Consider the following 14454-nt stretch of genomic DNA (forward strand, 5'->3'; position numbering starts at 1 on the left):
CAACTGGGCGTGTTTAAAGTTAAAGTACAACTGGGCGTGTATTGTGTATGTACATCTGGGCGTTTTTACTTCTTTTACTAGCTGTGACGTCACTCACTTCCTGCCCCAGGTCCTGCATCGTGTCGGACGAGCGAGGACACATCGGCACCAGAGACTACATTTGATTCTGCAGCAGCATCGGCGTTTGCAGGTAAGTCGATGTAGCTACTTACCTGCAAACGCTGATGCTGCTGCAGAATCAACTGTAGCCTCTGGTGCCGATGTGTCCTTGCTCGTCCGACACGATGCAGGACCTGGGGCAGGAAGTGAGTGACGTCACAGCGTGATCTCTCGAGAACACGCTGTGTGTCTGTGCACTGCCAGAAGCTGGGTGTTAACGAAGAGAAGTGGATGATGCTGATTCGTCAGCATCATACACTTCTATTCACAATGCCCAGCTAGTAAAAGAAGTAAAAACGCCCAGATGTACATACACAATACACGCCCAGTTGTACTTTAACTTTAAACACGCCCAGTTGTACTTTAGAAAGCCTCATTTGCATAAATATAAAAATGGTCATAACTTGGCCAAAAATGCTCGTTTTAAAAAAAAAAAAAGTTACTCTTATCTACATTGCAGCGCCGATCTGCTGCAATAGGAGATAGGGGTTGCAAAATCTGGTGACAGAGCCTCTTTAAACCTCAATCTGCAGAATGCAAATTGGCTGTTTTTACTGATGTACCTTCTTTGTCTATCTATAAATTTTGAAATTAATCCACATACATGCAGACATTGCTAATAAACCCAGTATTATATATATATATATATATATATATATATACATACCCAGTATTCTCCAATGATTAGGCTCAAACAAATCAAATGTCATAACTTAGTTATTAATTACTTGTCGATATTACTTTATTTATGGGCATCTGACCTAAACAGACTGCAACAAAAATGACCGCTTGGGATGGCCATTTATGTTCGAAACTCTAAATTCATTTGGGATTTCGGGCCCTTATTTGACAGCACTGCGTGGTCTCTACTCCAAACCGACAGCGGCAATTAAACTCCCACACTCCACCTCCCCTCCGTTTCAAATCTGGAATGGTACACGTCAGGGGTGTCCCCTATCTCCACTTGTATTTGTGCTATGCATAGAACCTTTAGCAGCTCAAATACGGAAATCCAGGGATATAGCGGGGGTCCAGATACAAGATAAAGAGTTTAAGGTTTCCCTGTTTGCAGATGACGTCCTCTTGACTATTACTAAACCTCATACCTCCCTCCCTAACCTTACTACAGTTCTCCGTAGGTATGGGAGGCTGTCAGGATATAAAACTAATACATCTAAAACGGAAGCGCTCCCTCTTAATGTCCGACACCAGGAGCTCCAGCTACTCAAACACAACTACACCTACAACTGGAAGGAAACCTCCCTGACTTACTTAGGAGTTCAACTCACTCCCTCCTATACGTCGGTTTACAAGGCTAATTTCCCCTCTCTGTTTGTAGAGCTACGTCAGCTAATGGCCAGGTGGGATCCTCTTCCCATGTCATTTTTTGGGCGCATAGCAGCGGTCAAAATGACCTTGCTCCCTAAATTACTGTACTACTTTGAGACTTTGCCGGTAGCAGTACCTAAGAAGGAATTGCGGGCCATGCAGTCTTCTATCCTCAGGTTCATATGGCATTCCGGCAGACATCGAATTCCGAAATCAGTTTTATTATCGGGTCGATCTGCGGGTGGGCTATCGGTCCCTGATGTGGTGAAGTACTACTGGGCAGCACACCTCCGTCGCATACCCAGCTGGGTGTCTTTAAGGGCGTACAATAAATGGACCGAAATAGAGAAGCTATGGATGGCCCCGGTCCACCCAAACTCCCTGTTATGGGGTGACCCACTGGTAATGCCGGCTGCATCTTTATTGGGTCCCATGAGATTTCAAAGGGAGGTGTGGGAAACCTGTAAAAACCGCTTCCATTTGGCATCGGGTTGCCCGCCCTTGACTTCGGTACTCTACACTCCCACTATTCCGGGGGGCACTACCTCCCGAATAGTCCGATTGTGGACGGGAATTGAGGTATTTCACCTGGCTGATATGGTTGATCCCCACACGCAAGAGCTTCACCCGTTTTCATACTTTCAAAAACATCATAATATTCCCTCCGCTGCGTTCTTTCACTATCTTCAGGTTAGACATTACATGCAGCAAACTTTTAGATCCACGCGGGTTACTGCACCTACAAGCTTCGAAAGGTTATGTCGGTATGCTACCACCACTAGGGGGCTTATCTCAGCCATTTATGCATTATTGCTATCCCCGTAGGGTTCCCCTCCGCCTGGGCATAGATACATGTTGAAGTGGGAGGCCTTACTGAATAAATCCATCCCGCTCTCATTGTGGCAGATTATTTGGTCGCAAGCAGCTAAAACCTCCATCTGCACTGCATATAAGGAAAACCAATATAAAATCCTTATGTTTTGGTACCACACCCCTGCCTTTCTGCATAGCTTCAATCCGGGTATTCCGTCGGAATGCTGGCGTTGTAGAGGTCAGAGAGGTGATCTGTTCCATATTTTCTGGAGCTGTTCACTGGTACAACAGTATTGGTTGGAAGTTAAGAACTTGGCATTGGCGGTGTTGCAGCAGGATATTCCCTTAGATCCTCTTCATTACCTCCTAAATGTTCCCCCTAGGTCTTTGGGGAAATCACCAGCTCGACTCTTTCGACACTTTCTCACAGCCGCTAAGACGTTGATAGCGTGGAAATGGAGACAGACAACCCCTCCCTCCCACATCGACTTAGTAACTAGAATTAGGGAAATACGTACAATGGAGCATATGACGGCCTCTATTGACAATGAACTGGACAGGTTCAAAGTGGTGTGGGATCCGTGGGACAAGTATTGGATACAGGGAACTCAAGATTAGGTGGTAGGTGGAGCTCCGACTATCCCCCCCCCCTCACCCCCTTAAACCCCTGTGTTTTTTCCCAGATGTTTTGTCTGTCTATTGAAAGTTACTGTCTTACTATGTGAATTGCATGGCCCTTCATGCTGCTCTAAGTTATATGTATATTTTTGAAAAATTTTCAATAAAAACACAGTTGAAACCAGACTGCAACAAAAAGATGTTTGTGTCTTTCGTCTTTCTGTGCCTATGAGGTGAGAGGGGGAGCCCTCTTCCTTTTAAAACCACTCAGATGCTGTGGTTGCTTTTGACTGCGGCATCTAAGGGGCAGGTTTGAAGAAAACTTTGATCCTGCCCGTTAGTGCAGGAGCCTGGCTATCTTCAGACAGCCCAACACCTGCTCTAACCAACACGGGACACCCGGGCTGGGCTTATGTCTCAGCGCTGTGAAAAGGTGATGCTGTGGCATAAATGCCCGTAATGAATGCAAGTGAAAACACATATCGGCGGTCATTAAGGGGTAAAGACATTGCTTTTTTATTTTATTTTCTCTCTTTTACAAAAAAAACAAACAACTGCATTTAAGTACCTGAAAACAATTATCCTTAAGGCTTACAAATTAAAACTTTTCCATGTATTGTCAGATAAGCTGAAGTCTGTTGGTTGCATTTCTTAGCGTTAGATTAATTCTACTGCCTGCTATTCACTTTTCTTGTCAATGCTTAACAAAGGTTCTGGCTGAAATAGTTCAGGAAGCTTATTTACCTCAGAATGCCCTGCCACCTTTGATTAAATTCCATGTGGATTTATAACCATCGCTTCACAATGCTAGGTGACCTTTAAGGCACATCTGATAAAATCCAGAGGTCACAGATTGTTGAAGTTGAAATTGTTTCTAACAATGATGTAACTTGGAAAAAGCCTTCTCCCCCCCCCCCCCCCCACCTTCCCGTTTTCTGTTAAAAGTTTGCTGGAAATTAACATGAACTAAATTAATGGTTTAATTTTACAGGAGAAAGAAGAGGGTGTACGGTGCTCCACTGGGGAAACAAGCTTTTGTCTTTGTTGATGACCTAAACATGCCTGCCAAGGAGAAATATGGTGCCCAGCCTCCCATTGAACTGCTAAGGCAATGGATTGACCACGGCTACTGGTTTGACAGGTGCAATAAATATTAATTAGTGTGCTTGGCTACAGAGGAGTAATGATATACACTGTTTCTCTGAAGCGTTAAATTGTTGTATTAGTCTTTATAATTTCTCATCTGCCCAGACACAACAGGAAAACATTTTGAATTAAAGGATTCTTTGCAACATAAAGAAATGGAGATTCACACATTGAAGTAAATTACAGTTTAACAACGATTTGTTACTGACTAAAAGCATCTTACTTACTTTTTACGTCATTTTTATTTATTTCGGAGGCAGCTTGTGAGTACTTTAGACTGGATGACTGGTGTTTAAGTGCATTTACCATTGGACATGAATATTACTTATTTTTGTATGTGTTTTAAAGATATAATTTGCAAAAAAATATTCATTTAATCTGCCTGTCAATTAAAAAGAAATCAGAACATGCAAATCATAACATCCATTTATCTAATAACAGTCATTCGAAAAAATGTTCTCTAGAATGAACTCTAAATGGCAAGTACCTCTGAATTCTAAACACATCAAGATATTTTTAAGTTTAGGTTTCTATATTTGTATTTTTTTATTACAATTGAGTCAGAGATTGTTTTTTTACATCTGGTTTTTAATTCGTTTTTGGATTCTGTTCTTTTGTCCTCATTCACACACACTTTTTTTCCAGCATTTTAAAATACATTTTTAGAGCCAGCATTTTTAATAGCTTTATTTACATGTGTTTTTGGTGGTTTCTTTTTCTATTTTATGAGATTGTGTACAGGCATTTTTCTTGGTGTTTTGAAGTCCTATAGAGAAACCTATTGATAAAGCTCAATAAAAAAAATTCCACACCGAGAGCACCCTGAGTTGAAAAAATATATATATATATTGCTGACCCTAAAAATTATACAAAAACATCACAAACCGAAACACTGTATATGCAGGCCTTCTAATATTTTACTGTAGCCTTTAAAGTAACATCTGACTGCATTGTTTTTGGGCAAAAACGCTGCTGAAAAGGTAAGGCCCCATGCACACGACCGTAGCCATGTGCACGGCCATGATTTTCGGGTCAGCCGCGAGCCGCCCGCAAATCGCGGGCTGTGCACATGGCCGCGGCCATTATTTTCAATGAGCCCGGACCGCAGAAGATGGCCGTAATAAGGCATGTCCGTTCTCTCTGCGGTGCGGGCTCCCGGGCCATGCATGGACCCTAAAAACTACTGTCGTGTGCATGGCCCCATAGAAATGAATGGGGCCGCAATTCTCCCGTGGAATTTCGGGGGAATTGCAGCCGCAAGAGCACGTTCGTGTGCATGGGGCCTAAGTAAACTATGTGTGTGTGAATCGACCTTTAGGGCTTTACACGGCCATAAATTGGTTTTCGTGTTGTTCCGTAATATGATGCCCATAGACCGTTTTATTCTGATGCACACCGACTATATTTCCTACAGATTAATATGGAAAAATGGTGGCATGCGCCATATCATGGAGGTGTTCCATTCGGGCCGTTGCCATGGCGTTGCAACTATATAATGGGCCTCCAACTCTCACGTTTAGTAGAGAGGCATGCTGGGAGGACATGATCCGCGTCCTCCTGTAAGGTTAGGCCATCAATACCTGATTGTGGGGAACCGACTCCGGCATCCCCGCTGACCAGCTGTTTTGAGGGGGCCTGGCTGCTCATATGAGCGCTGCTTCTTCTTTATTATTATTACTGCTCATACTGTGAATCGCCGACACACTTGTAGCGGCGGCTCACAGTATTACAGCCTTCTCCCATTCACTTGAGTGGGAGAAGGCTGTAATACTGTGAACCACTGCAACAAGTGTGTCGGCCATTCACATTAAAAGCAGGTACGATATAAAGGGGAAGCGGCGCTCAAACAAGCACCGCGGACCCATCAAAACAGCAGATTGGCAGGGGTGCCGGGAGTCTGACCTCCACCGACCAGATTTCCTCCTGAGGATAGGCCATCAATTTTTCAGGACTGGACAGCCTCTTTAATATAAACATTACCACAATCAAAGAGTATCACATACCTACAAAAATACATACGTACAAAAATTGATTACATATACTGTTAAAAACTAATAAAACATGCTGGTGGATAAATGCCGGATCTGTGAGTGGGGAGTGGCACATATGTAGTCCAGACCAATCAGGTGTCTATTCTTGGAAATTTTACCAATCACTCTGGAGCAAGTGGGTTACAACCAGGAAGTATACCAACCAGGAATATAAACTAGCCTCAATGGGGTCTTACACAATAGTATTAAGCACTTTATTTATCGGTTTGTCAGGGCATCATAGCACCGAGTACAACCCGCATACTGTAGGTTCATGGCTAAGGATCTGGGCAAACCCTGTGTTGCATAGCAATCTAACTACGCTAGTATGTGATGGAATGATATCACACGTCGTACATATCCCATTGCCTAGTGACCGTAAACTAACATATCCTGCACTTATGTTGCATAGCTACCCAACGATGCTGGTCCTATTGCGCAACCCAGTCACCCTCACACATTAGTAATTGCAGTTTTGATGTGGTTTACCCATATTGCCACTGAGCCTCATAGCACCATATATAGGCTCTAACCCTAACCTACGATATGCATATATGCATGAAATGACCATCCATGATGGCCATAGCAATAATAATAAATACTAAGTTCTATAGGGGACATTAAATAACCTACTCTGCTATAGTACTCTATCTAGTATATTTATACAATCACGCTATGGGAGCGTATCTACAATTATAGTGTTATTCATACTTAGGGGAGGAAATCTGTAGGGACACAAATATCACAGATATATACATCTATAAATATATTTTTATTCAAACACAACGTGTCTTTATAAATCAGTAGAACCAGATATAAATGCAAATTTTAATAAAACTTTGGATCTGTTAAAGCTGTGGTTGATGCCCGATAGTTCACAAATCCCACACAGTCGCGGCCATCCCACATGTCTGGAAAATAATGCTATACAGGATGGTTAAAAAAACACAATAAGTACTACAGGAAAAAGCAGTCTCAAATAAAGTGCATAACATCATAGTGAAGGTTCATACTATGTAGGGCAACCGACCCCAACCTTTTGATTTAATGCATTTCTTTATGCTTAAGTCATTTGAAACTATCACCTACTTGTCTAGGGTAAGAAATTCCATTTATCCCCTGAAATTTCAACTGGCTAATATTGAGGCATTCTTCTACAAAATGTTTGGCTATAGGATATTCAATTTTTTTTAATCTAATGGAGCTAATATGTGGCCCTATTTGCATTTTAACAGACCAGGTAGTCACACCCCCATCCTGCAGGCCACATGTCAAAAGGCTGTCCCTTATAATGCTATGCCTACTAAAGGCCACAATGAGGGGTTATTAAAGAGGCTCTGTCACCACATTATAAGTGCCCTATCTCCTACATAAGGAGATGGGCGCTATAATGTAGATGACAGCAGTGCTTTTTATTTAAAAAAAATGATCTATTTTTACCACTTTATTAGCATTTTTAGATTTATGCTAATGAGTTGCTTAATGGCCAAGTGGGCATATTTTTACTTTAGACCAAGTGGGCGTTGTACAGGGGAGTGTATGACGCTGACCAATCAGCATCATGCACTCCTCTCCATTAATTTACACAGCGCATAGGGATCCTGTTAGATCCTTATGTGCTGTTTTATACTAACACATTAACAATACTGAAGTGTTTAGACAGTGAATAGACATTCCACGGGATGTCTATTCACAATCTCTGGACTTCATTACTCTATCTGTGGTAGTTACAGCAGAGGAAGCGTGATCTCGTTGTAACCTGTCATCTGCTGTAACTACCACAGACAGAGTAATGAAGTGCAGGGATTTTGAATAGACATCCCGTGGAATGTCTATTCACTGTCTAAACACTTCAGTATTGTTAATGTGTTAGTATAAGACAGCACATAAGGATCTAACAGCTTCCCTATGCGCTGAGCAAATAAATGGAGAGGAGTGAATGACGCTGATTGGTCAGCGTCATACACTCCCCTGTACAATGCCCACTTGGTCTAAAGTAAAAATACGCCCACTTGGGCATTAAGCAACTCATTAGCATAAATCTAAAAACGCTAATAAAGTGGTAAAAATAGATTAGTTTTTTAAAATAAAAAGCACTCCTGTCCCCTACATTATAGCGCCCATCTCCTTATCTAGGAGATAGGGCACTTATAATGTGGTGACAGAGTCTCTTTAAGACTTAGATTCATTCTGGTGATATGCATGTACGATCCCGCAGTGTTTGCCTATTATCCACCCTAAATTATCACTGTATCCAGTATACTGGATTATTTGCTGACACAAAGGTTGTTTGTGTATAATTTTTATGTGTTATTGCACTCTTAGTCCCATTTAGGATGGAAGCCCAATCCTTCTGTAATAGACTTGTGGGATATTCTCTTTCCACAAATATATTGGACATATCCTTTAAACCCTCCTCCATGTAGGCCATTGCACTGCACCTGTATACATGACTGTATGTTTAGCCTGACTCTCCTTGAAGATCCCTGAATGCAGCGTGAGAGGCTAAAGATAATTTGACTATAGTGACAGGATAAACTTAGAATCAGATAGCTTAGGTAGTACGCTCTTTTCAGAGCACTTCTAAGATAGTTCAGACTAGACCGTTTGGAAGAGATAGAAGGAATTTGTATATATTTTACGTTGTGACTCATTGAATGCAGGGTTAATGAGGCTGTAAGATTGCTGGAAATAGGAGATACACTGAATGACTAATTTGTAGTACTCCAGTACAGCAGCCTTTCAAGCCACCTGTATATCCTCCATGCTGTGACTCCCTGAATGCAGGGTTATTGAGGCTGTGAGACTGCTGGAAATAGGAAATACCCTGAATGACTAACTTGTAGTACTCCAATACAGCAGCTTTTCTCCATGCTGTGATTCCCTGAATGGAGGATTAATGTGGCTAAAGGACTACTGCAAACAGGAGCTGTGTCAAACTACTAACTAATAATGCTTTAATACATTACTCTTCTCTGCCAAGTACATATTTTTCATGCTGTGAATCCCTGAAAATAATGTGGGTGTGGGTCTGATGAATATAGGAGCTGAACCAAATGACTAACAGGTAATGCTCTAACACAACAGTCTCTCATGTCACTAGCATCTGTATGTTAACAAACTACCAAAATAAATATCTGATATAGAGTATTAGTGTAAAATTAGCAAGCCCTGAATGACTTGAATGGTGCTTAATAATAATTTTCCTTAAAGAGGCTCTGTCACCAGATTTTGCAACCCCTATCTGCTATTGCAGCAGATAGGCGCTGCAATGTAGATTACAGTAACGTTTTTATTTTTAAAAAACGAGCATTTTTGGCCAAGTTATGACCATTTTTGTAATTATGCAAATGAGGCTTGCAAAAGTCCAAGTGGGTGTGTTTAAAAGTAAAAGTCCAAGTGGGTGTGTATTATGTGCGTACATCGGGGCGTTTTTAATACTTTTACTAGCTGGGCGCTCTGACGAGAAGTATCATCCACTTCTCTTCAGAACGCCCAGCTTCTGGCAGTGCAGATCTGTGACGTCACTCACAGGTCCTGCATCGTGACGGCCACATCGGCAGCAGAGGCTACAGTTGATTCTGCAGCAGCATCAGCGTTTGCAGGTAAGATCGACTTACCTGCAAACGCTGTTGCTGCTGCAGAATCAACTGTAGCCTCTGGTGCCGATGTGGCCGTCACGATGCAGGACCTGTGAGTGACGTCACAGATCTGCACTGTCACAAGCTGGGCGTTCTGAAGAGAAGAGGATGTTACTTCTCATCAGAGCGCCCAGCTAGTGAAAGTATTAAAAACGCCCCGATGTACGCACATAATACACACCCACTTGGACTTTTACTTTTAAACACACCCACTTGGACTTTTGCAAGCCTCATTTGCATAACTACAAAAATGGTCATAACTTGGCCAAAAATGCTCGTTTTTTTAAAATAAAAACGTTACTGTAATCTACATTGCAGCGCCTATCTGCTGCAATAGCAGATAGGGGTTGCAAAATCTGGTGACAGAGCCTCTTTAAGTTCTCTACTTCTAAACACACCCACCATTGGGGTAATCGTGAATACGAGAATATCACGTGGACTAGGGATCTCATCCATTTATTTATATGTGAACTTCTTTAAGTGACCATTTTTGTTGATTTTAAAGTATACTCAGTAAAAGTTATTTATTAATATTATTGGATACCCTATTCCAGTGATTAAACCTCCTCCATGTATACCAAAGTATCTAAGAAACTAAAACCTTCTCTAGATTTCCTTAATGTGAATTTCAATGAAAGGTAAATAGAATTCAAATATGTAAAAATAAATCGTCAAGTGACTCCTCATTGACTTTCCAAAAGGCAAATATGTCATCAATATATCTCAACCAGGTGGGACAGTACAGCTGAAACAACACATTGGTGTATACAAACTTTTCCCCAACATGGCTCATATATATATATATGTCGGCACCATATTTGCACCCATTTCGGAGCCATGCCTTTTAGCACAAATCATCTCTAACCAAAAAATAATTGTAATGAAGCAGCACTGTCAACAACCATACAACAAAACTACCCACCTCAGGGGAGACACCCTTTTTATTGAGTGCTAGACTTAGAGCCTCAATTCCTGCCCCATGCTTAATTGAAGTATATAGGCTGACTACGTCAAACAAGCTTTGGAGAAGGCTAGTAGTGATATAGAGTGGCCAAAAGATGTCAATGAAGTCAGAAGGTGCAGGGATGAAGCTCTGACTGCATGACTCTTCCTGATATTTTCAGCAGTAACTTGCATACAGCCCGTTTTTAAAAAGTAATTTTTGTGATTTGACTGCATCAGATTTAGCATACAGGGGAATGTTTAGAAACATTGTCAGTTCATGTAATAAGGCATGGTGGCGGTTTAGAGTTCAAAAACCTACGCACTTGTATATAGCCATATGCACACTCACATACCCTTACACACAGAACTTATTGAGCTTATCCTTACAAATTGCTGCTCAGTAACTAGAATATTAAAGCATAATAGCTATGCAATTAAAGGGAATGTGTCTCTAGAAATTATTTAATTTTTTTCTAGTTAAACAATAATTTTTTTATTTTCTTTTTCACATGTCAGGAAATATTATAAATTAGATTCTAATTTATAACATTTCCATGTGCTGGTCAATAGAGGGAGCAGTTCTTAAAATTGCAGCATGGTCAATGTGGTAAAGCAACCTCATTGCTTTATACTGCAAATTTGGGGTAGACACACTCGCTCTAGTATCCTCACACAATCCTCCCTCCCTTATTCTGGCTAGTGCCAGGGGAAGGAGGGGGTTGAATCTTCAAACCTCCTACACTGTGTGCCGCCATTTTCTGAGCGAATGCACAGTGTAGGATGATTAGATACAGTGCTAAGCAGACAGTATAACACGAACATAACTTACCTGCTCCTGCCACCGCTGCCGCCTCTGCTCCTATTCCTTGCGTCTTCGCTTCCTTGAACATATGGCCGGAAGCCGCGTCCGGAAGTCGTCATCTGACTGTCCGGCAGCAGCTTCCGGTCCACATGAAAATGGTGCCGGATTTCGCTCTGCTAACGAGCTTTGTTTTGGTCTGTGTGGGAGCGGTGCATGCGCTGTTGCCACACAGACGGCGTACGCTGCAGTGAATGGAACGGCTCCCATTCGCATTCTCTATGGGGATGTATGTGCCGTATTCCATCTCTGTATGTGTCGTTATTCTGTATGTACAGCCCCCATAGAGAAGTAAAAATAAAAAAAAAGTAGAACACACGTACACAAATAAATACATTTTATTTTTTATTATACTAAAAGCAATATGATAAAAAAAACTTTCATGACACCTTCCTTTAAGCATTGCTAAGAATATACATTTCTTCACACCATGTGCATTTTTACATATAATAAAATAATTAATTGTTTACACCTGAAATATGAACAAAACAATGGTACATTAGTAGGATTCGTGACATTAATTAAGTGCTGATATTTACGGAATCCTTAATTAAAATGGTTTACACTAGTGCCTGGGAGACCCTTTACAGATAATTTGTTATTGGATATTTTATAACACTTACTTGTGCACTTAATAATGTAGGCAATAGCCGTACAAAAAAATATTTTTAGTTTATTTGTGCATTTTTTTTTTAAGAAAAAAAAAAGACAATTAATTAGACTTACATTATAGTCCCATAGGCAGGATTGTTTCTCTTTGATTGTTTTAAATTTGTTTGTATTTCTTTTGGTTAATTAGTAGTTTAATCGAGTCACATTATCTGGCTATGTTAATACTAAAGTTATTAAATATCATTGCATTCTTTTTATAACATTTAAGGATAGGCAAATCACTTGTGGCATGGCCCATCGCTGTAATTCTTTATGCTGAAATTTCATTTAACACTCAAAGGGCATCGATACTTGAAAGTAGGTTGCCTAGCAACTATATAGTTTCTTGTTCATTGACTACCATGGCTCTGCTGTACTCTATGAGCTCTGGAGACTTGTACATCCTGTTGGAAGCACTTAGATTGGAGCTGTGAACAATAACATCAGATATCACCAACAGTGCCTTAGTTATGTTTTTACCAAATAAAAGTGGATCTTTTATAGCTATAGCTGTCTATTCAGCTATTATTTACTGTTCAAAAAACATAAAGTAGGTACATTTTTCTAATAATACCATCATTTACACAATTATCTGCAATACTGATTTAAAGTCTATGTACACCTTTGTAAGGATTTTTTTTGTTTTATTAAATCAATGTCTTATGTGTTTTTAAACAACTTTTATTACGTTTTTTTTTTTTTAACTTTCTACGATACAGACTCTATGTATCCTGTATACGTTTTCTCTTAGCCAAATCTGTCAGTTCAGCTGAACTGCAGCTCGACTGAGAGCGGGTCCTGCGTGACTCTGACACTTAGGATCGAGTTAATATCCATCACATCTAAATTCATAATGAGTATGCTTGTCCTTATGTGGCAACTGCCTATTACTCAGAATGTGTATACTTATCCAGCGCCGTACAATGGTTAATGATGGTACCAAAAATTACTTATTTATTTTGCCCCCTGCACAAAATGGACAGGTAGCAAATTTTCACAAAAAAACACGAGTGCACACACAATTTTTATGTCCATTGTGCTAAATTATACAAGAAAATACAATTTGGGAAAGGGAGTTGGCAAGTTTGGGGATGCCCATACACACACAAATAATCTGAAGGGAAGTTGGAAACAAGAACTCTTCAATATTGTAGTGTGTTATCTTCCATTGGCTGTTACACTGGTCTACTAGGACAAATTAACCTGAGTGCCCACATTCAATCTATACAGGAGAGTTTACTCTTTGTTAAACCTTATGTGCCCCTACTGTATGTATATTTATACATGTGAGCTGATTTTAATACTATTTGCTCTACTTAGTTCAGTGAATAGACTAATAAGTCAGGTTCCCTAATCCTATCGACTAGAATGATAGAATGATTAGCTTTGCATGATTATAATGTATGTATGTATGTATATATACACACACACACACACACACACACACACACACACACACACACACACACACACACACACACACATATGATACTACACATCAATGAAGGCTATCACTTATTTATTTAATCCAATGTATCCAATCTTAAATTATCCTTTCAATCAGTATGAACACATCTATTGTAGGGGGATCTCCCAACTCTCCCACAATGGCAGATGTTGGGATAGTGAAGAATTGGGCATGTTGTGTTTCAACACGCCCAAGCCTTTGTTCCCATGAAAGATAAGTCTCTGATAGAGGGGTCTGGCAGTGGCTTACTGCCCTCTCCCCACTGAAAACAGTGGTTTATGGTGGAGATGGGAGGAATAGCTGTCTTAATTGTATGACCACCTTTAGTATACAGTTCCACAAGTTTGTTTACCATGTACAATTTTTTTAGTCTTATTCATAGACTATTCTTTTACATCTTGTCTTGTTTCATGGCTGGTGATCAATTGGGTTGGTCTGACAGAGCCTCCAAGGCCTTACTACTGATGCTGTAGGGTAGCAGGGGAAGCATAGGATTCAGCAAGAAAGGGAAAATAATGTCTGGCTATGATCTGAAAGAATTGGTCATTAATCATTACAGTGTTAAAGCCAGGGAACACCAGCAGACACTATGGTGGGCTGGTCTGACACTAAAGTACTCTTCGTGCACATGTCCATATTATATGGAATCAATCCTTTCCCAGTCTAACAGAATGGAATCTGATCTAATCCTTACTACTAAATATAAGACTCATCCACCATGTGCACTGAGCCCTAGGGTAAAACGTGTATACAGTGCTATCGGGTGGATTCACTATTAGGGCAGTGGCTAAGAGC

At 40.6% G+C, this 14454-nt stretch overlaps 1 protein-coding gene across 1 annotated transcript in view; it reads left to right on the plus strand.

Annotated features, from left to right (window-relative positions):
- Positions 1-14454, plus strand: part of LOC142750387 (dynein axonemal heavy chain 3-like) — a 1255980-nt gene that overhangs the window by 772377 nt on the left and 469149 nt on the right. The window contains exon 43 of the mRNA XM_075859390.1: positions 3911-4060. Coding sequence (XP_075715505.1) covers positions 3911-4060 — 150 coding nt within the window. The remainder of the gene's footprint in view (positions 1-3910; positions 4061-14454) is intronic.

This window comes from Rhinoderma darwinii, chromosome 3 (assembly GCF_050947455.1).
Source record: "Rhinoderma darwinii isolate aRhiDar2 chromosome 3, aRhiDar2.hap1, whole genome shotgun sequence".
NCBI classification, from domain to species: Eukaryota; Metazoa; Chordata; class Amphibia; order Anura; family Rhinodermatidae; genus Rhinoderma; species Rhinoderma darwinii.